Here is a 20,769-nt window from a genome sequence, read left to right as displayed (position 1 = left end):
TTGAACACATATAGCAAAAGCCGGTTGTAAAGGATGCTAGCCAGGATCTTGCCAGCTATAAGCTGCGTCTACATGTGCACGCTACTTCGAAGTAGCGGCACCAACTTCGAAATAGCGCCCGTCGCGTCTACACGCGTCGGGCGCTATTTCAAAGTTAACTTCAACGTTAGGCGGCGAGACGTCGAAGTCGCTAACCTCATGAGGAGATAGGAATAGCGCCCTACTTCGACGTTCAACGTCGAAGTAGGGACTGTGTAGACAATCCGCGTCCCGCAACGTTGAAATTGCTGGGTCCTCCATGGCGGCCATCAGCTGGGGGGTTGAGAGATGCTCTCTCTCCAGCCCCTGCGGGGCTCTATGGTCACCGTGGGCAGCAGCCCTTAGCCCAGGGCTTCTGGCTGCTGCTGCGGCAGCTGGGGATCTATGCTGCAGGCACAGGGTCTGCAACCAGTTGTCAGCTCTGTGTATCTTGTGTTGTTTAGTGCAACTGTGTCTGGGAGGGGCCCTTTAAGGGAGCGGCTGGCTGTTGAGTCCGCCCTGTGACCCTGTCTGCAGCTGTGCCTGGCATCCCTATTTCGATGTGTGCTACTTTGACGTGTAGACGTTCCCTCGCTGCGACTATTTCGATGTTGGGCTGAGCAACGTCGAAGTTGAACATCGACGTTGCTGGCCCTGGAGGACGTGTAGACGTTATTCATCGAAATAAGCTATTTCGATGTTGGCTGCACGTGTAGACGTAGCCATAGAGAGCAGAAAGATGCACTGATGGTCATCACAACACACACGGTCACCTTTTCTCTTGTGCATGTGTACAATCAAAGCATCTTTGAAGTCCTGGGGGATGAGCTCCTTGTTCAAAATGGTGCTAAATGGTGAAATGGTACATCAGTTGGTCACCAGCAGCTTCATAAAATTCTGATGGAATTGCATTACTGCCAGGTGCCTTTTCAGATTTCATCTGTTTAACAGCTTTTTGTACCTCATCAAGAGTTGGTGGTATGACCTGCTGTAAATCATCAGCCTGCTGAGGAATCTCTTCAAGAATGCTGCTGTCAAAAGTTGAGGCCTGGTTCAATACTTTGTGAAAATGTTCAGCCCAGTGGTCAAGGATGTTAGTATAATTTGTGGTCAAAGGTGAGGCCGTCAGAAGGAGCCCATCATAGAATGCTTTAAAATCATGTCTATCAACTGCGTCTTGCAGTTTAACTGCTTAATATTTCCTCCAGTCGCCTTTCATTTGCCATAGTTTGACTTGTGCCTCCTGCTTAGCTCAAATATATGCCTGTTTCGTGGAAGCATTCTCCTGATCATTGATCCAAGCCAGGTATGCCACATGGATCTTATCAAGAAGAGCATGGGCATCTCTGTCGTTATCAAACCAATCCTTGTGCCTGCATGTTTGGAAACCAAGCATCGCGACAATAATTTCGTAAGTTTTTTTCCTTGATGTTAATGCAGTCACCTTCAATAATGGGTGACCATTCTGGACCTTCATTGTTGATGACTAAGGAAGCATTAAGACTGCATTGAAAAAGTGTTCATGTCTTGGGTATTTCAAAATTACCTATATCTAGCTTTTTTTTGGGCATACAGCAGAAAGACGTTTTGGTGGACAAATTCAAGTAGACAACACGGTGTATCATGTAGTGATCAAACCAGGAGCCAGTGACAAGCACTGCATGAGTCAATTTGATATCAGAAAGAGAACTTTGTTTTGTGGTGAAGTAGGCAATCATATGCCAGTGCTTAGACTGAGGGTGCATCCAAGTTGCTTTGTATGTGTTTGCCTGTGGGAAGAATGTGCTTGCAATAGCAAGCTTATGCTACACGCAGGTTTGAAGAAGAGTGCCGTTTGAGTTCTCACTTCCAATACCCTGCTGTACAAAGCACCTTTAAGCAGCTTATTCTGAAATAGCACAGCTATACACAAAATGCATTTCAAAATAGTGCTCAGCTAGTTTGATATAGACCGTCTACACACAATATAGCCTATTTTGAAAGAGAGTCATTGGATGCGCTTTGGCTTGTTTGGAAGTAGACTCTATTCCCTGTCTACGCAGCCCCTATTTTGAAATACCTATTTCAAAATAGGCAATATTCCTCATACAGGCTATGTCTACACTAGCCCCAAACATCGAAATGGCCATGCAAATGGCCATTTCGAAGTTTACTAATGAAGCGCTGAAATACATATTCAGCGCCTCATTAGCATGCGGGCGGCCGTGGCACTTCGAAATTGACACGGCTCGTTCAGATGGGGCTCCTTTTTGAAAGGACCCCGGCTACTTCGAAATTCCCTTATTCCCATCTGCTCATAGGAATAAGGGGACTTGGAAGTAGGCGGGGTCCTTTTGTAAAGGAGCCCCGTCTGCACGAGGTGCGCGGCGGCGAGCCGCTTCCATTTGCATGGCCATTTCGAAGTTTGGGGCTGGTGTAGACACGGCCACTGTGAAGTTGACCAATTTCCAAATAAAGCATCTGCTATTTTGAAATTGTTTCTAAATATTGGTTGTGTTGTGTAGATGCTGGCATAGTTATTTTGAAATAGTGACGGGTGTTTTGAAATATCTTTGCTGTATAGACATGCTCTTGGGGACCTGATCAGTCCGAAGTCAGGGAATTTGCCAGACGAAGGGAGGTCAGTGCCTGCCCCTCTGCTGTCTCTGGCTGTGGGGCTCTGCTCCAGCAGCAGCAGAGGGACTAATGTTGATTGAGTATGAACAGGGAACATGGGGCTGGGACACTTATGGGAACAGGCAGGGTGGCTGCAGAGCCCTGTGCCGGGGGGAAAGAGGAGCAGGAGCAGAGTCCTGCTGGAGCACACCAAACTCTGCAGGTGCTGGACTGTGCCTATAGCCATGGTCCTTTGCACAACCTTGCTGACTCTTCTTCTGAGCCCCTTGGCGTAGTCTGTCCTCCACCTTCCTCCCTGAGCTTTAATGCCACAAAACAGCTATTTGCAGTGCTCCAGAAGCTCTGGGAGGACAGGGGAGGAATAGCTGAATGTGGGCCTCCATTTTTTTTCCTGTGAGTGCTCCAGCATGGGAGCACCCATGGAGATGCCGGACCACTTATGCTGCCAGATGAGGAAAGTCTGGACTATAGAAGTCCCCATGTGCGTCTGTTTTTCAGATGGGAGCAGGTATTTTCTTCTGCCAGCTTCAGTCAGTATAATTTGATCTTAAATATTCTCCCAGGGCGTCTCTCCAGAATCATGATTGCAGGAACATTGGCTTTAGGAAAAAAAAAGGAAATTTTCTTCTTGGATGACTTTTTTTTTTTATTAGGGTCCAGAAGCAAGCAATACAGTCCTTTGAATATCTTGGTCTCTGGACAGATATCCAACTAAAAAGATTAACTTTCTGAAATATAATGTTCTCAGCTTTTTTCAAGAAAAGGAAGATGATACAAATTCCAGCACTAACTGCTTCATTAGGGCTTCCACAGAATTCCAACCCTGCAAGGTTATAGAGTATAATCTTGAAATCAATCTCATTCTGCTCCTTGTAGTACTTCCCAAATTGAAGCCCTGCAGGAGGTGGTGTCATACCACAGATATTTTATACTAAGCCTTTTGATGTTGCCCTGTCTAGTCAGATAGTTTTTTTTTTTTTTTTTTTTTTTTAAATTTCAGGTTGAGCGCTTTTTCCCTCTACCAGGGCCTAGTGTTGTAATTTCAATTTGGGCAGGTGATCCTCACAACTATCATAGCATTCCTTCCCTAAGTAAATTCAAGTAATGCTCCTTTTTCTGGGAAGCATCAAAGCACTGCTGACCTCAGGACAGACAAGTCTCCTAGATTGAAACATGCAAGTCAGCATACCTTTATTTTGGTAGAAGTCTTCTGTAAGTATTAGTGCTATGGGAAGATGAAAGATGTTAATATATAATCTGTCTTGTTTTGATTGTCCATAGATTTAAGGATATTTTAGCTCATACCTTGTGAGCATGCTGCTTTAAAAAAATTCCCTTGTAAGGTTCCATTGTGGACCTTCCCAAAAAAGGGTCGGAAAATATTCTGTGCTTAGCTGAAATGTTTTTTGTTAAACAATAGGGTCTATAGTTCTATTCAAAGACAAATGGATCATCCATCAACGATGAACATAGATCCAAGGAAGTAGGTTCATTGTCAGTAATTGGAAATGACTATGCTCTGTAGTTGGAAAAATTTTGTCCCAGAAATTATATTTATCACAATTCATAGTGTAGAAAAGTAGATTTGAATTCCTTGGTAGTGAAAGTTATAGCAGCTGGAGGAAATTTTAGGAGTTGGGACTTTCTCTTGCTGTTAGTGGCTGTCAGTCAGATCTGGTTCTTTCTCTTAAGTTGGAAGCAGGCTGAAATACCCTTTTTAACAGATCTGTGAACTTAATTGCTTAAAAGAGAGGAAATTTTCCGGTAAGTATGGATAGATTTTTTTCTACTCTTTGAATTAAATTTTTATGCAAACATTTTTAAATGTTTTACAGTGCTGTTAAAGTATAGTTTGTTCTTTAACATGTAAAAAATCTTTTAAGAAACTAAAAACATGGACTCTAGACATTGTCTACATAAGGCAGAGTAAATTTAAGTTTAGCAACAAATGTACGGTTAGTCTGAATCACATTTTGTACCTTAGTCAGTTCATGTGTCTTAACAGTTGATACACCCGGAACAGCTGTTTAATCCTTCACTTGGTGACAGGCCATATGCCAAGAAAAGCAATCTGCACTGCAGTTATGCACCATCAAAAAGTGAAATTAAGAAGATGTATTTCATTGTTGAAATCTTGTTTTATGACAAGGAAGAATTGCATTTGAAAATTTAAGTTGTAATATGTGTGACTATGAACCATAAGGACTAATTCTTCTATCATTATTACAATTATAGTAATTACCATTAACAAATAAATTGAAGTACCTTTATTTACCATGGTGCTTAACCAATACAGAGAAGACTTGTTCCTTTTTCCACAGATCTTATAACTGTTTTAAATATGATATAACAGCCAAAGAGATGTCTAGGACACAATTAAGGGCAGGACAAGGAAGACTTAAACTTGATTCAAATGGAACATGATGCAAAGTCATAGGTAGTTAAGTAAAATGTATATGTACAGTATAATCTAAAGTAATTTTAGAAATATGTCATTTATAATTCCTAAATCTGTATTGTTCAAATTTCTCAGCATGGGCAGCCATAGAAGGCAAGTGTAGTTAGCTGGCCCATAGCCAAATACTACCATTTGGAGGAAATAGGCAGTGAGTATGTAACAGATCCACTGAAAAGAGGATAACTACTCCTCCTGTATTCTTATTGACTTATGCTACCTTCAGTTCTGGAGACTAAAAAATTGGTGAAATAATCATGAGATGTGACCATCATGGCAGCAGTGACTCTGGGAAGAAATGTTAAATTTACTAGAAGTTATTTCTCCTTAGACATTTTAATAATATTAAAAAAAAAAAAAAAAAGTTTAGTTAGCATTAGAAATGGTTGCTGCATCATTGCCATACTGGGCTCCCCAGGCGTTAAGTGATGCGCAACATGCAGAGGCCATACTGGCCTCTGATGGCCATGCCTCCCACATCAAGTGCTTGGTTCAGGGCCACCAAACCCATTCCTGCACCCATTGTTCCAGCCTCACAGCAAGGGTCAGGAGGGTCTGAGCCAAGAGGCTCAAAGATTTATCTGTATGAAAAGTCCCTCCGAGCACCAGTCTTGGAGTAGCCTTCCACTGAGAAACCGGCATGGAAGACTAAGGGTATGGACTCTGTGAGTCCCTCTACCTCAATTGGCACCCCATCCACAAAGGTGGGCCCTTCTCTGGTGCGATCCTGGCATCCAGTGCCATCCTCATGGGCCATACCAGTTGAAAAGACTGGTGTGATGTCCTAGGCATTCTTGCAGCTGACACCACTGACGTGTGCACACTTGGAGCCGAGCCACCAACACTCTGCATCTCTGACACCATCGGCACCATCTCCACCCCAGTCATAAGAGGTCCTGAGAAACCAAGATCCTGTCCTTGGTGCTGGACCTGGAGCACAAGGGGCACCATTCCAAGTCTCTGGGCCGCTCGCATGAGTTACTGGACTTGGCACTGCTCCACTCTTGAGCGGCACCAGAGACTGCAGTGAAGCAGCACTGAGCCACCACTTCGCCAAAGCCCCCAGCCCCCAACACTGCATCTAAGTGGCACTATGAAGACTCGCCACTAAGAATGCTCATGGCACCAGCCCTAACACCCCCCAGCTTGCTGCACTGTGTGCCCCCAGCGCTGCCCACGTCCCCGTGTTCATCTAGCTGTTCAGGGTTCTCACATAGCTTGGGGGCCAAACTGCCTAGCTCAGGTGGTGGCTGTTCCAACTGCAGGAGTGTCTTCTCATCATGATGTTCCAGCCCCATCCACTCCAGCTGGGAAGGTGTATTGCCTACCATGGCTTACCCACAGCTACCCCCACTGTGGTTTGCACACCATGACCAGTACCTGCAAAAATCAGCTCCTCAATGGTGATCTTGGCAGGCATGGTCGTCCTGCTTCCATGCTCAGCTGGCACCGTTCCTGGCGTCCAGGGACGCCCCATGTCACCACAGCCCACCATGTTGGCAATGCATCCTCCATCACAGCACTCTGGGGCTAAGGATTCCCTTTCAGAGGGTGAGGTTAGATCCCCACTGCACCATTCCTCACTTCCACCGGCCAACGCTGTGCTTTCGGTTTTGTCTCCCCTGCAGACGACTCATGGGCTTTCCAGGAGCTATTTTGGTGGGTGGCTCATGCCCAGGAACAGGATCTGCAGGAGGTACTGGTTAAGTAATACAGATTTTTCTGTAGCCTCCCTCTTCCTCCAGAATTGCGATGTCCATGGATGAGGCCATTATGGACCCTACCAACATCATCTGGTACATGCGTTCCACTAACAAGTGGGCCTCTAAGGACATGGAATTTCAGTTTACTGATCTACAGGAAGATTTGTTGGTGGATGCTGTCGACAGTGAAACTAAATATTTTCATTCCAGTCCTCAGGATAAAATGAGTAAGAAGTGGGACATTCAGGGGTGCAAAGTTTATTCCTCTGGCATGTCGCTCCTGCAGGCAGCGAACTACACAGCCAGTGCACCTGTACTACTGCAGGAGCTGGCTCATGACTTACCAAAACAGCAACAACCAGCTCTCATTAGTGTAATCCACAAAGGGCACATCATCAACTACATGGCACTCCAGTCTGCAATGTATGTGGCGGATATGGTGGCTAAGGTCACGGCCTCTGCCATGGTCATGAGGCGCATGTTGTGGCTCGAGCTCTTGGGGGTCCCCAAGGGTCTGCAGCAGAAGTTGGAGTATCTCCTCTTCAACAAAACTCATCTGTTTGCAGAGAAGACAGACGAGGTCTTTCCCTCTATGAAGGATGCTCACACTATGCTGTGTACTCTGGGAATGTACACCCCTGTATTCAAGTGGGCCCGGTACTGTTCCTATCAGAAACCACAGGAGCAGTTCCAGCAGCAACCACAACACTTAGAACCTCACCAACAGCACAGATCCCAGTGGTGTAGACCTCACCGACAATCACATTAACAGCCTGCGGTGTCCCAACCTCAGCAATCTAAGCAGCAGTTTGGAGGGTGTGGTCAGGAGCCTGAGAGATCTTTCAGCTTCAGCTATCGCAAAGTATGAGCACTATCCATTCCACCACTGCCTCCACCCTTTTTTCCGCTGCTGGACTGCCATTACATTGGACAAGTGGGTCCTAGAGCTATTGCCCAGGTGTACCCTATCCCATTTACTTCTGTCCCCCTCACCTGCTCCTCTACCTTGTACCTCTTATGGGACTCCTCATGAGCATCTCCTCAAACTAGATGTTCAGCACCTCCATCTGGGCGCCGTTGAACTGGTCCCCATGGAGTTTGGTGCAGGGGTTTTTACTCCATGTACTTCCTAACCCAAAAGACAAAACTGGGAGTAGACGTGGGGAGGTCCATCCTTGACCTGAGGAGACTCAACAATTAAGCTGTATATTAATGGCTCGAGATGGTGACTCTCATGACCATTATTCTGGCACAGGACAGAAGTGACTGGTTCTCAGCTCTCTACCTACAAGATGCCTATTTCCACATCACTATCCATCTGCTGCACAGCCATTTTCTTCACTTTACAGTGGGGTCCCACCATTATCTGTACTTAATCCTTCCATTTGGGCTCTCCACCATGCCAAGGGTGCTCTCTAAACCTCTGGCTGTCATGGCTGCCCACCTGCATTGTTACAGGGTCGTCTTCCCCCTGCATCTGAACGATTGTCTCCATAGAAGGGCCATCATTCCCGGAGGCCCTTTGCATGGTGACGGCCACCACAGCCCACCTGCTAAGCCTGGGCTTCCACGTAACCTACGAGAAGTCCGCACTTCAGCTCATGCAGTTCCTAGGCTTCGTTGGAGCTCATATAAACACTACTACTGCCAGTGCCACTCTCCTGCTTCAAAGATTCCAGGCCCTACATGATCTTATCCTGGTCTCCCACCATCACAGTGCACATTTGCCTCAGGCTGCTGGGTCACATGGCCACTATCACTTACACAGTGTAGGTGGCTGGATTACACATGTGGTGTCTTCAGTTCTGGCTGGCCTCGTAGTATGCCCTGGCCAGGGACCCAGTGTCCAAAACCATGGCCATGCCACCATGTGTACTCGCTTCCCTTCAGTCGTGGACATATCCAGACAACGTTCTCAGTGGGGTGCCATTCCACCAACCACCTTGTCTATCCCTTACTATGGATGTCTCCCTGATGGGATGAGGGGTCCATCTACATTCTTGTGTGGTCCAGGGCAAATGGTCCTTCACCTATCAAGTGCTCCACATAAATCTCCTGGAACTCAGAACGGTCCTCTGTGCCTGCTGGCATTTCTGATGTCACCTCACACTCAGGTCAGTCAACAGTCAGAGACCACCGCCACCCGCATGTATTGTATCAATCACCTGGGCAAGGTTTTGTCCCTGTCCCTATATGCAGAGGCTATAAAACAACTTCATTCCTTCAGCTGCACATCTGGTGGCCGCATATCTCCCCAGGGTACTGAACATGACTGTGTATTACCTCAGCCCCTCATCCTGTCCTATCACCAAACATTTTCTGACTGGTCTGCAAAACACTTTCCCGTCAGTATGTCCTCCTTTCCCAATCTGGCACCCTAACTACGTACTCCACTGCCTCATGAAGCCACCCTTTGAATCCCTGATGGCCTGTTCCTGGCTCTATCTGTTGATAAAGGTCTTGTTTTTAGTTGTCGTCATGTTGGCCAGGATGGTTGGGGAGCTTGCCACTCTCATGGCTGAACCTCCTTATACAGTGTTTACCAAGGATAGAGTCACTCTTCGCCTTCATCCTAAGTTCCTCCATAAGGTTCCCTCCCCATCTCTTATCAACAAATCTATCCACTTACCTGTGTTCTTCCCAGAGCTACACTTTGGCCAGCACATTTCATCTCAGTGACTGTCCAGGAGGATCTCCACCTGTATCCACAGTTGCTATACACTTCACCAAAGGGAGCCTCTGGGTGCTGTCACTGCCCATTCTACCTAGGCTGTGTCTTCCACTACCTAGTCTTCCACTACCACCTTTCTCAAGAACGTACCCATTAGGAACATATGCACAGTATCAACATGGTCTAGCAACATGCTCTCTCGTCTTCCATTGCTTCCTCCATTCAGGTGGGTCAGGCAGTTCTGTTTGACTACCGTCGTTACTGGGCTCCAAACCAATCTTCAAAGTGCGACTTCTGCTTTATCATCACTCAGAGTGGAGCACCCATGGGGACACTACTCAAAGAAGGAGGGGAAGTTACTCACCTTGGCTGTGTCTACATGTGCCCCAAACTTCGAAATGGCCATGCAAATGGCCATTTCGAAGTTTACTAATGAAGCGCTGAAATGCATATTCAGCGCTTCATTAGCATGCGGGCGGCCATGAGCTGATGGGAATAAGGGGACTTCGAAGTAGGCGGGGTCCTTTTGAAAAGGAGCCCCGTCTGGATGTGCCGCGCGGCGGCAAGGCGCGTCAATTTCGAAGCGCCGCGGCCACCCGCATGCTAATGAAGCGCTGAATATGCATTTCAGCGCTTCATTAGTAAACTTCGAAATGGCCATTTGTATGGCCATTTCGAAGTTTGGGGCACGTGTAGACGTAGCCCTTGTGTAGTAACGATAATTCTTTGAGATGTGTGTCCCCGTGGATGCTCCATTTCCCTCCCTTTTTCTCCTGCTTTAGAGTGTCCTGCTCTGTTTTCTAGGGTAGAGAAGGAATTGAGGGGTCTGCACTGCACACACTCCAGAAAGCACAAGGAGGAACTACTGCACATGTGCAGCATGGGAAACCACAGTTATAGAAGAATCTCTGAACGCTAGCACAAGGGCTCACCACCACCCAGAGTGGAGCACCCATGGGGACACACATCTCAAAGAACCATCATTACTTCACAAGATAACTTCCCCTTCTGTAACAGGCTTTCAGATAAACTTTAAAGTGAGCCTGCTAACCCCAATATTCTTTTCCTGGAGTTACGGCTAATCTTCATGAGCCCAATGGAGCCCAGTATCTTGAAGGTTCTGCCTAAAGCTGTAAATATTCAAAATATAGTCACTTTTGCCTACAGATATAACTCTGATAGTTGTGTTTTAATGGGCTGGAACTTTGCATAGATAATTGTTGACAGACACAGGTTTTATCTTTGTTGCTTAAAATTGGCTAAATCAGCATTTTTAAGCAATGTAAAATATTCCCAAAGAAGCACATTTATGGACTTATTTTTAAAGCTGAATCTGCTGTACTGATAGAAGACCATACTTTAAAGATGTGCAAGACTATTCTCTTTAGAGAATGTCTCCTCCTCTCCCTGGCCCTTAAAAGTATCGAGATACTTAAAGTTGGACATGAGTATATGAAACCTGCCATCTTCCCAAATGTTCTTTAAAGCACTATAGTTCAAGTAGTTGTATTTCACCAATATTGCACACAGTTGCACATATCACTTCAAGGGATTTTACAGAAGGTGAGAGTTACTTGTTAGTTACTTGTTTAAACTATAAATCCCACAACAAATCTCATACTTAATTTTACTTCTTTTCACCCACTGCAGAGGGCTCTGGATAGAGGAGCATAGTGTCTGTTCATGAATATCAACTTTTTTATAACATTGGCAGGAGTCTAGTGAAAACTGTTGAACCATCATACCAATTTTGTTCATCTGTGGGTTCTGCTGAAAAAGGCCTTTTGCAGTCAAGTAGAGAAAAGAAAAGAGTAAAGGAGAGCCATTTAAAGTTCTAATGGCAGCACATAAAAGTTTGTCTGAATTGAGTCATCTACTTTCCTCTTCCATGCCTGAGGCATTGTCACATTTGAGTTCTCACTCCTTGGGTAACTGAAAGAGCTGTGTTGATTTGCTCTTTTGTAAACAAGAGGCACATTGATTAGAGAAAAGTCACAGAACTCTAATGTAACAAGCATTCAGATTGACTGCCTGTTTTTCTGGGCAAATTCACAGGCTTAATTTATCTCTTAACATAGTCACCCACAAACTAGTAATCTGGTACTTTTCTTTTTATGAGCCAGCGTAGCCCTCCACCAGTGGGCAGAGTACCAAAAAGTAAAACTTTTGGCGGATTGGGATGCAAGTGAAAAAAGGAGGAGTGGGATTAAGTGGCCCCTAAAAGATGCTCGACAAGAGAAAATAAGGGATTGATCTGCCAATGGTAAAATTAAAACTAAAAAAATTAAGAAGTGATGGGTTAGACAGTGTACCTTCAGGTCTTGAAGAAAAGAGATGCTGTTATTGGAAGTTGGCCTAGTAGCTGAAATAAACTAAATATTGCATATGCCACTTAAAGACAGAAACCCTGAGAGTTGAGCACTTGATGCTCTTGCAAATGCTATTGTGATAAGTTCTCTGTGTTCCATGCTGTGATAAGTATGTCTTAAAATAATCACAACTCAGTATAAATATTGCAGCTCTCAAACCAAGAAAAGCAAGGCACTTCAAGTGTAGATAATTGGTAGTTTTAAATTCATAAAATATCTTACTGAGATAGACACGAGCTAGTTTGTTGCACATTTTTCTGACGCTCCGGATGTAAGGCTAAGATAGACCCCCTAACAAAACACCAGAAAATTACTTTTATGTTATATTGATTTGTTAACTAAAACTCAGTCAGCAAGAAAATATTAAAGCATTTTAGCACTACTTGTGAGATGTTACTGTGCTTATCTGCCTGTTTTACAGAGTGCGGTAAGAAGTTGAATAAATGATCTTTGGAGGCTTGACATTCTGAACTGTAGGCTTTTTTTTTAACCTAGTGCTGGCTACATGGGATTGCTGTGCAGGATAGCATGCAGTATGTCAGCTGATTTAAGTATTAGTTTTGTAACGCAGGCGGAAACTAAGTGTTTGATTACAAAACTTTTTCTCTTCTTGAGCATTGTGGTAAGCAGATTACCTCTTTCTTGCATGTATTTGTGTTGGGTTAGTGTAGTGATGTTAAATTGATTAGCTTTTATAAATTTGCCAAAGGTTATTTTTCATTTAGTCAGACTTGAAATTAGAATGAAAATAAGCCAGCATTTTCTATGCTATTTTTAAGAAACACAAACAAAAAACCTACTGTAGCTAGTGAATGTGTATACTGACAGCCTCTACAACTACATAAGTTATATGAAATGTGCTATTCTGTTCTGCTTTTTTAAATTGTAGGTAATTTATAGATGCTGAAGTCATAGCCTCATGTTCTATATTGCTGAGTCATCTTGAGTTTAGTATATATGTGAAACTTTATGTTTAGCACTTTCAACCCTCCAGTTACTGTTAATTGGGTTAGAAAATTGCTTTGCCACTTCAGATAATTGACCCTAGAAATTAAAGATCATAAGCCATTATTTCAGTATAATTTTTAATTGAGGATTATTATTTCAGAATGGAAAAATTCTTTTAATTGTACTGTTTGATCTTTTCCCCCAACACTTCATTGTGTATCAACATTCATCTTTTGTTTGTTTGCAGTTCTTTCAATTTTTTTTAACTGAGAAGGTGTGTGTGTATAGATAAATAAATCTTTTAAAAAATAAATTCATTGTACCAACATGGTGATGCAGGCAAATCTGCCTTTTTTGCATCAGTTACAGCATACACAGGTCAACAAGTGATGAATGTGGTACATTTAGGAAAAGAGTATACATCACATTAACATGTGGACAAAATGTTAAAAAGATTTTTGAGTCAAATTTAGAAGGTAAATGATGGTGGTAGCTTTGACCAGTAGGTTTGACTGAGTCACAGTGACTTTGAGTTCCGTGAATACTGAAAATAGGAGTTGTAACAGGAAAAGTAACCGAAAGGTGTATGTTATGAAGTGTGTGAGGGGGGCTCTTCATCCAGCTTCTTATACCGCCCCAAAGCATGTTGTGTTTCCTATTACTTCTCCAGCCTTTTCTTTCTAAATTTGTAAGGTGCTACACCATATTTTGTCTAAACTTGTGCTTTATAATATTTGGTTTCTATGTATGTATTTTTTATACATATGCTTCCCTGCTTGGCTCTCCTCCAACAGGTGATTTCAGGTTATGAGTTCGCGTTCTGTATTGTATTGACACTCATTTTTTGTTCCATTGGAACACTACAGAATATTTGTTCTCCGTTTGATGGTTGATATCTACTGATATGATGTACTTCTAATGTTTAACAGTTTTTTCTAATGCTAGAACTGCTTTCAGGGCTGTGGTGAAGGGGTGAGAGAGAGAATGAAAAGTTAGGGATGAGAGTACTTGAGGAAAGGCAATTAATAGATCGGTGATTGGAGATAATGGGTTGCTAACATCAAAAAGGGTATGGGGTAACGAAAGTATGATAAAAGAGCACATGAAGAAATCACTTACAGAAAAGCTGGTGCAGGCATGGTAAGCAGAAAGAGCGATAGGGTAGGTAGGGCCTGAACTAAAGTAAGAACTTTGAAATTTGTTTTCACCTTTTTACCCCGATTTAAAAAAAAAAAAAAAAAAAAAAAAAAGTTATTACTGCCCCCCATGCTGGAAAACAGACTATTTCTGAAAAATGGTTTAGGGTAAATCTTTAAATAAGTGAGTCATTCAGCTTCTTAAGTAAGATCAATTGATGTGATTTTTATTGTGATATTCAACTAAACGGTAATTGACAATATTGTGTGTGTATGTAACTGAAAAACTCACCGATACTTTACAGTAAGTTGCATAATATGATCCGTTCATTTGGAAAACAACTGTTTTTTATGTTCGCATTTATTAACTTGTTTCACTTAATCATAATGATCCGTACAATAAAAACAAATTTCCTGGGAACAAATAAATAATTTTTCTGGTGTAGTTTAATGCTTACTAAGCCTGTAAAACATAGAAAAATTCATACTTGACTAGTTATTTATATTGTTTACAGTATTTTATCTGTCCCAAATGTTAGAGAGACATGGTAGGTGACGTCACATTTCTGTGTAGTGGATTTGTCCAAAGCATTGTAACCGGCATGGGTACTAGAATATGACAGCCTCCTAACTGGCCACCTTGAGGAAGAATTTCTGGTAAAATGCTCCATAAAACCAACAATATATGTGAGATGCATAAGTGATATTTTCATCTTCTGGCCAGAGGATGTAAACTCTCTCTCATTGATTTCCACCACATTTGGAACCACGATCATCTCCATTTATCAAATTCTTTATAGAACACTCCCACAACAGATTCAGTTGCATGTGTGGCACAGTATGCTTCAACAATAGAACTTTACCATGTCGAGTATCGTCAAATAATCACAAGCCACTCTTAGTGGGGACTACTGTCTTGAAGACATGTTTCCCAAATCTACTTTTCCAGTGATCAGACAACCCCCCTCAGCTTCGCCAAGTTCATGGTCAAAATCCAGTTTCCCACAGACTAGAGCACATCAACTCCAAGTGGCATCAGGCAGGGTTGGCAGGTTCGAGTAATTACTCTGCACCACTGGAAGTGCCCCTCTCCCGTCGAGACGAAGGGGTTGCACTTCCCTGGAGCGAGAAATCCTCATTAAAATTAAAAAACAAAATGGAAAAAAAAGGGAGAAATTCAGAGGAAAAACAGACAACCTTCAAGTGTGTTCCAACACTTAACTCTGGAACGAAACTAGAGGAGGTGTGTGTGTGTGTGTGTGTGTGTGTGTGTGTGAGAGAGAGAGAGAGAGAGAGAGATGTCATTCTGCACCCCAGGAGAAGCCCTGAAAGGATCTGCTCAAGTGGGAGAGGTGCAGTGTGTCCCCCTGCTGGGGACTGCTGGCCATAGGGGTTTTATTGTGCGCAGAGACCTCACTGGGGAAAGGAGCTGGCTTGATGGGAGAAGTGATGAAGTTGTTTACAGCGAGGAGACTGAGAAGATGAGTAAACAGCCCAAGTTTCTCCCCACAAAGTGGAGATGAGAAGGAACCATGGGGTGGGGGTGGGGATGGGGGAGGAGGAAGGGGAAATGCCCTGGCTACAGCCATAAAGAAGTGAAATAAGCTAAAGAAAAGTGGAAGAGAGGAGGGGAAGGAAAAAGCACACAGCTAGCTGTACAGTCACCGAAGGCAGTGCTTCTCAATTGGTATGCCACAAAGCAGCGCTTAGTGTGTTTCAAGGCTGTGTGCTGGGAGCACTGTCTGCCCCAGCACTTGGTGGGAGAAGTGCATGATGGTGGCTCTGGGGTGATGGTAGCAGTTCTGGTGAGTTTCCATCGCTGGGTTAGAGCAGGGGTGTGTATTGGGTTATAGTGAGGAACTGGGGGTGCCTGGTTCAGGAGGAGGGGAGAGGGATTGAGTTAGAGCAGGGGGCTGGGAGTGCCTGGCTCTGGAGGAGTAGAAGAGGGAGAAGATTGGGATACATATATTGGGTGTGCCGTAAAATTGTGAGTGCTGAAGTGTGCCACACGGTGATAAAGGTTGCGGAGCACTGCCTTAGGATTCCCTGCACTATTGCAGTCAGTCACATGCTTTAAAGCTCCACCTAAACTTCTCAGCCTGCCACCTGTAGTTGGCAGTGGCTCGGCAACCAGGACACTCTATGGGAGGTACATGTGGGTGTCAGTTAGGGCTAGAGAAGAGACATGACGCTGAGCACTGGTGGAGCCAGGCCCAGAGCCCAGAATATTCCTTGAACCTGAAACCGTGGTCCCGCAGAACTCACTGCCCCGACACCAGACCCTACCAGAATAGATGGAAGACCTACAGACCTGTCTCCGATGTTATGATGACCAGTACACCTTTCAAGATCCTTGGGTCCTACACATGCCTGTTACAGCACGTTGTGTATCTCATCCAGTGCACTACATGTGCACAACAATTGTGGGTGAAAGCAGATAATTACTACACCTCTGAATGAATATTCATAGGAGAAAATAAGACATAAGCAGCATATCACCTGTGAGTGAGCACTTTTCACAAAAGTCAGTTAGTATTTGACCTTCCTTTTCTTCCCTTTCTTGCACATCATCTTCAAAAGCTAAGGCTGGGAATTAAATTCATACACTTTGCTAGACACTAAGAACCATGGACTGAACAGATACTGGTTTTGTGGCTCATCACAGTAATTTTGTAAAACATTGTACACTATCTGGTATCTTGTGCTTTCCCACGTAACTTTAAATGATCTACATCATGCATGAACACCTCATACATAACGATTTGACATTATACCTACTTTCCTCAGACTTAAAGAAGAGTTCCGTGAAGCCTGCAAACTTGTGCGTTCTACCAACCGAAATTGCTCCAATAAGAGAGATTACCGTGCCTACTTAGTCTCTGAGATAGTCATACTGCATTCAGAATTTGGGATACATATTTTTTAAATATTCTTTTTAGTAATTTGCACTTCTCTTTTTTGTTGTACAGAGCTCTGGGATCGAAACTTTAGTGGAGGAGCTTTGCTCCAGACTGAAAGACCTTCAGAGTAAGCAAGGTGAGAACTGTACTGAGCCTTTTGAGCCTACAGAACATCTTTATAAAATATATCAAGGGATTTTAGGTTGAGATGTTTGGGTCCTATTTCTCTATTTCCTTTAAAAAGGGTGAACACTTGGAATATAAAATGGATACTCTCATATTCGTTTTTCAGGTAAAAGAATATATGACTATTTTGAAATGGCACTTTTTTATGGACAAATAAGCTTTCATGTACATGTTCATTGGATTTGCTTGTTTTGATCAATTTTTATTCCTGGTCACAGTGCAGCCTCAACAAAGATAAGAGATTGTGAGATGGAATGTTTTTCTTTATGTATATTGCCACTCATGTAATAAGAATAGATTACTAAATTTCATTTATAAAACAATCAAATATCTGTGAAAATCCACCACCGTGAAATGGGGTTGCTTATATGTCAGATCACAATTGAAAGAATATACATTGAATGTCACTAAATGTGTAAATGGGCCTGGCAGGTTTAAGGGTAGAATCTTTTTAGTTTTGACATTGAAATTGAGTCTGCAAAAATGGAACCTCACAGTGCTACTCTTAGAATATTACTTATTACAATGCTATTGCTGCACTGTTTTCTCCCCATAAACCTCTCCTGATAAGACTTTAGTGGTTGATTTTCAATTTATATTAAAGTTCTGCAGTCCTATATTCATGTAGAGTTTAGAATAACTTCATACTACTTCATGTAAAATATAATTGTAGACTAGAGACTACAATCAGAGTTGAGAGTAATTGAACATTCATCTAATCATAGAGCAGGAGATTTTCACAAATTCAGTAGCATTACAAATTGTCAAGTTAAAATCAAGTGTCTGTACACTTACAAAAATAGGTATAACAAATATTTCACTCTTTCTTAAATAAGATTTCTCTTTCTGAAGATCAAAATAAAGCAAACCAAGGAAGTTGAATTTTAATAGCCTCATTTCATTGCAAGGCTAAAGGTTGTTGTGGCAATACTTCTAAACTACCGAATTCAAAAAAAGAAAAAAGAAACCCCCCTTCTGTGAGTTAAAATCGTATGTATTTTTTTCTTTTTTTGATGGTTCTTTCTTGTTTACTTATTCATGCAACACTAATTCACATTTTAAACTCTATTTTCTTTTGCTTCAGTTTTTTCAGAACAAATCTAGCTGTTCTGAACATTATCACAGATATTATCAGTCGTGCTCTTTGAGTTTCTGTGTTTATAAGAACATACTGTGTATCACTGTGAGCACCCAGCATTAATAGCACCTTAATTAGAAAAAGGCGCACACGCACAACCCTCACAGTCTGTTCTTCAGGTGCTTTTCAGTAACTGCCTTGAGTTGCCCCTCTGTTCCTTATAGCAGACCATTTATTTTTGTCAGACTTAAATTTGTGCATCAACTGCATTTTTATATGTTGTGGATTTTCATAAACCTATATTATGCAAAGCCCTTGTAACTGAAATCTCCCCCTCTGCACTTCTCCCTCCCCTTGCAAAAAATTACTTTACTTGTTCTGGACTTTAATTTTGCCAAAACCAATAGCAGTTATTTGTTAAATAAATGGACAGTTAGTCTTTTATTTTACATGTAGACTTTTTCCAATAGAGTTTAAGAGCATTGACAAACAGTACAGTTTGAGGCTGAATTAGAAAAGGAAGTGTAGCTAGAGAATGTTGTAGTCTACAGCTGCAACAGGGTCATCACTTGTGTAATTAATGGATCTTAATGAGATTATTTTAAAAACTGTCAGTCTTAGTTACACTTTATAACAATTTCTGTGTATGAAACTTTCAGAATTGTTTTTCGTGGTAAGTAGTAATATATTATTGCATGTAAATACTCGTGTATATTCTGTGGTTTTGTTAAGTATTTTTAGTTTATATTCTATAACTTTTTGAATATCTCTGTGTAACTCAGAACTTTTCCCTCTTTTGTTTTATAACAGAGGAGAAGCTTCACAAAAAATTAGAGGGCTCTTTGTCTCCGGAGGCTGATTTATCTCCCACAGCAAAGGATCAAGTGGAAATGTATGTTGGTTTAAAAAAAAAAAAATTAAAATTAAAAATCTGCTAAATATCTTTTTGAATACCATGATAAAGTAGAATTGCAATAGAAATCAGGGAACTTATTCTTCCAATCCCCTTTGCATGTATGGTGGTGTAGGTGTTTGAGACCTTATCATATATATTTTCAACATGACTAACTTTTGTTTTTGTTGATGCTTGTGGAATTGAATTTTTGAATTGTAATGTTTTTATTTATTTAGGTTTTTTCCTCAGTTTTTGTTAAGGGGACTCTGTCAGCTAGGCAACTTAAAATGCTTAGTGTTTTCAAGTACTTTTCCAACCTTTTATGTCCCCATGTCAGATTTCTGGTGGCATAATAATGGTATTGTATCTTTCAGACAGTGTTGTCTTCCATAATGAAAGGGAGAAAGTGTGAAGTTGACTGTAAATGAAGTGCTTGCTACCACTGAAATAGGGATTTTTCTTTTGACTTCTTTGGGGAGAGTATGATTTTTGTCTAATCTTTCAATTAAAGAATTATAAACAATCTTTCTAACACTGGTGTAGCAATAGTTAAAATGTCAGAAATGTCATTAAATTGGCAATCTCTTTTTTTTAAAAAGAGAAATATTTACATGTTTATGTAAAACATGTTTAAAGGAACTTGCATAGTAAATTTAACATTCAGATAACTGACCTCAACACTGCTAAGATGATAGTGTCCACTGGTAATTGTGCCAAATTACAGCTCTCGTAAAATTTTATTTCTTCTTCGAGTGGTCCCCGTAGGTGCTCCACAGTAGGTGTCGGACTCTCCCTGGCGCCGCAGATCGGAAAATTTTTAGCAGTCTCCATCGGGTCGCTCATGCGCGCTGGTTCTTTGCGCGCCTTCGGTCACATGCGCAATCCGGTCCCCGCCAGTTCCTTCTCAACTGCCAACGGCTGCAGATGGATTCCGCTCTGGCTCCAATGCCTGAGAAAGATAAAACTGTGTTTTTAATTTTGTTAATCTTGTTAATAGTTATCAGTTTTAGTTAGCATTGTTAAAGTTGTTCTGTTTAAATGTAAATATAGTTAAAAAAAAAAAAAAAAAAAAAAAAAAGAGAGAGAGAGAGAGAACAGAGACGGGCGCCCTAAGTGGTCTGCTGTCCTAAAAGCCGCGAACATTATCTTTTCCAGGACTGATTAACTGTTAAGTGCCCTATTAACATTCAAAGACTTAAACGCCCGGGCCGAGATGTCCTCGCCAGTGTTTAAGAAATGTGCGTCATGCTGCGAGGCCATGCCTGCCTCAGATGGGCATAGCGAGTGCATTTGTTGCCTCGGGGAGACCCATGTTCCACAAAAGCGTCCTCACTGCTCCAAGCTCACAGCCAGAGCCAGAAAGGACAGGGAAACGAGGCTGAAGATGATTTTGTTTGATAAGGCCCTCCAACCTGGACCATCGGAGAAGCCTCATAAAGAGGGGTCCTCAGGGTTACACAAGAGGAAGGCGGCTTCCCTAACCTCCTCTATACAGAAGAAAAGGAAGCTTTCCCCAGCTCGATCCTTGCCAGTAACACCTGCGAGCAGGACGAGTGGAGCACAGGGCTCTGACCCGCGGACTGCTCAAATCGGGATGACTGTAGAGCACACAGCTGCGCCGGGGACTCCGACCATTAAGCAGTCGGCACCGGGGGTGCTGCAGGCACCGGAATCGGTGGCACCGACTCCCACGGCATCGAGCTCTGCGGCACCGATCGCACCGGAGCAGGGGTACCTGGCACGGGACCCAACGGTGCTGGAGGAAGCTACCTGTGCGGCGCCGTGCACAGGGGC

The 20,769-nt window shown here is 42.7% G+C and overlaps 1 protein-coding gene across 5 annotated transcripts in view; it reads left to right on the top strand.

The window, feature by feature from the left end:
- The window catches only part of KIAA0232 (KIAA0232 ortholog), a 149,217-nt gene that overhangs the window by 84,116 nt on the left and 44,332 nt on the right, over positions 1-20,769 (top strand). For 4 of the 5 annotated variants that reach the window (XM_074992451.1, XM_074992449.1, XM_074992450.1 and 1 more), the window contains exons 4-5: positions 16,886-16,952; positions 18,891-18,972. In XM_074992451.1, the coding sequence (XP_074848552.1) occupies positions 16,886-16,952; positions 18,891-18,972 (149 nt within the window). Of the gene's footprint in view, positions 1-16,885; positions 16,953-17,870; positions 17,980-18,890; positions 18,973-20,769 lie in introns of those variants that run through there. The other variant, XM_074992453.1, reaches the window with a different exon arrangement.

Source organism: Carettochelys insculpta, chromosome 4, assembly GCF_033958435.1.
Source record: "Carettochelys insculpta isolate YL-2023 chromosome 4, ASM3395843v1, whole genome shotgun sequence".
NCBI classification, from domain to species: Eukaryota; Metazoa; Chordata; order Testudines; family Carettochelyidae; genus Carettochelys; species Carettochelys insculpta.
The sequence above is the reverse complement of the archived record's forward strand: the minus strand, read 5'-3'. Positions and strand labels throughout refer to the sequence as shown.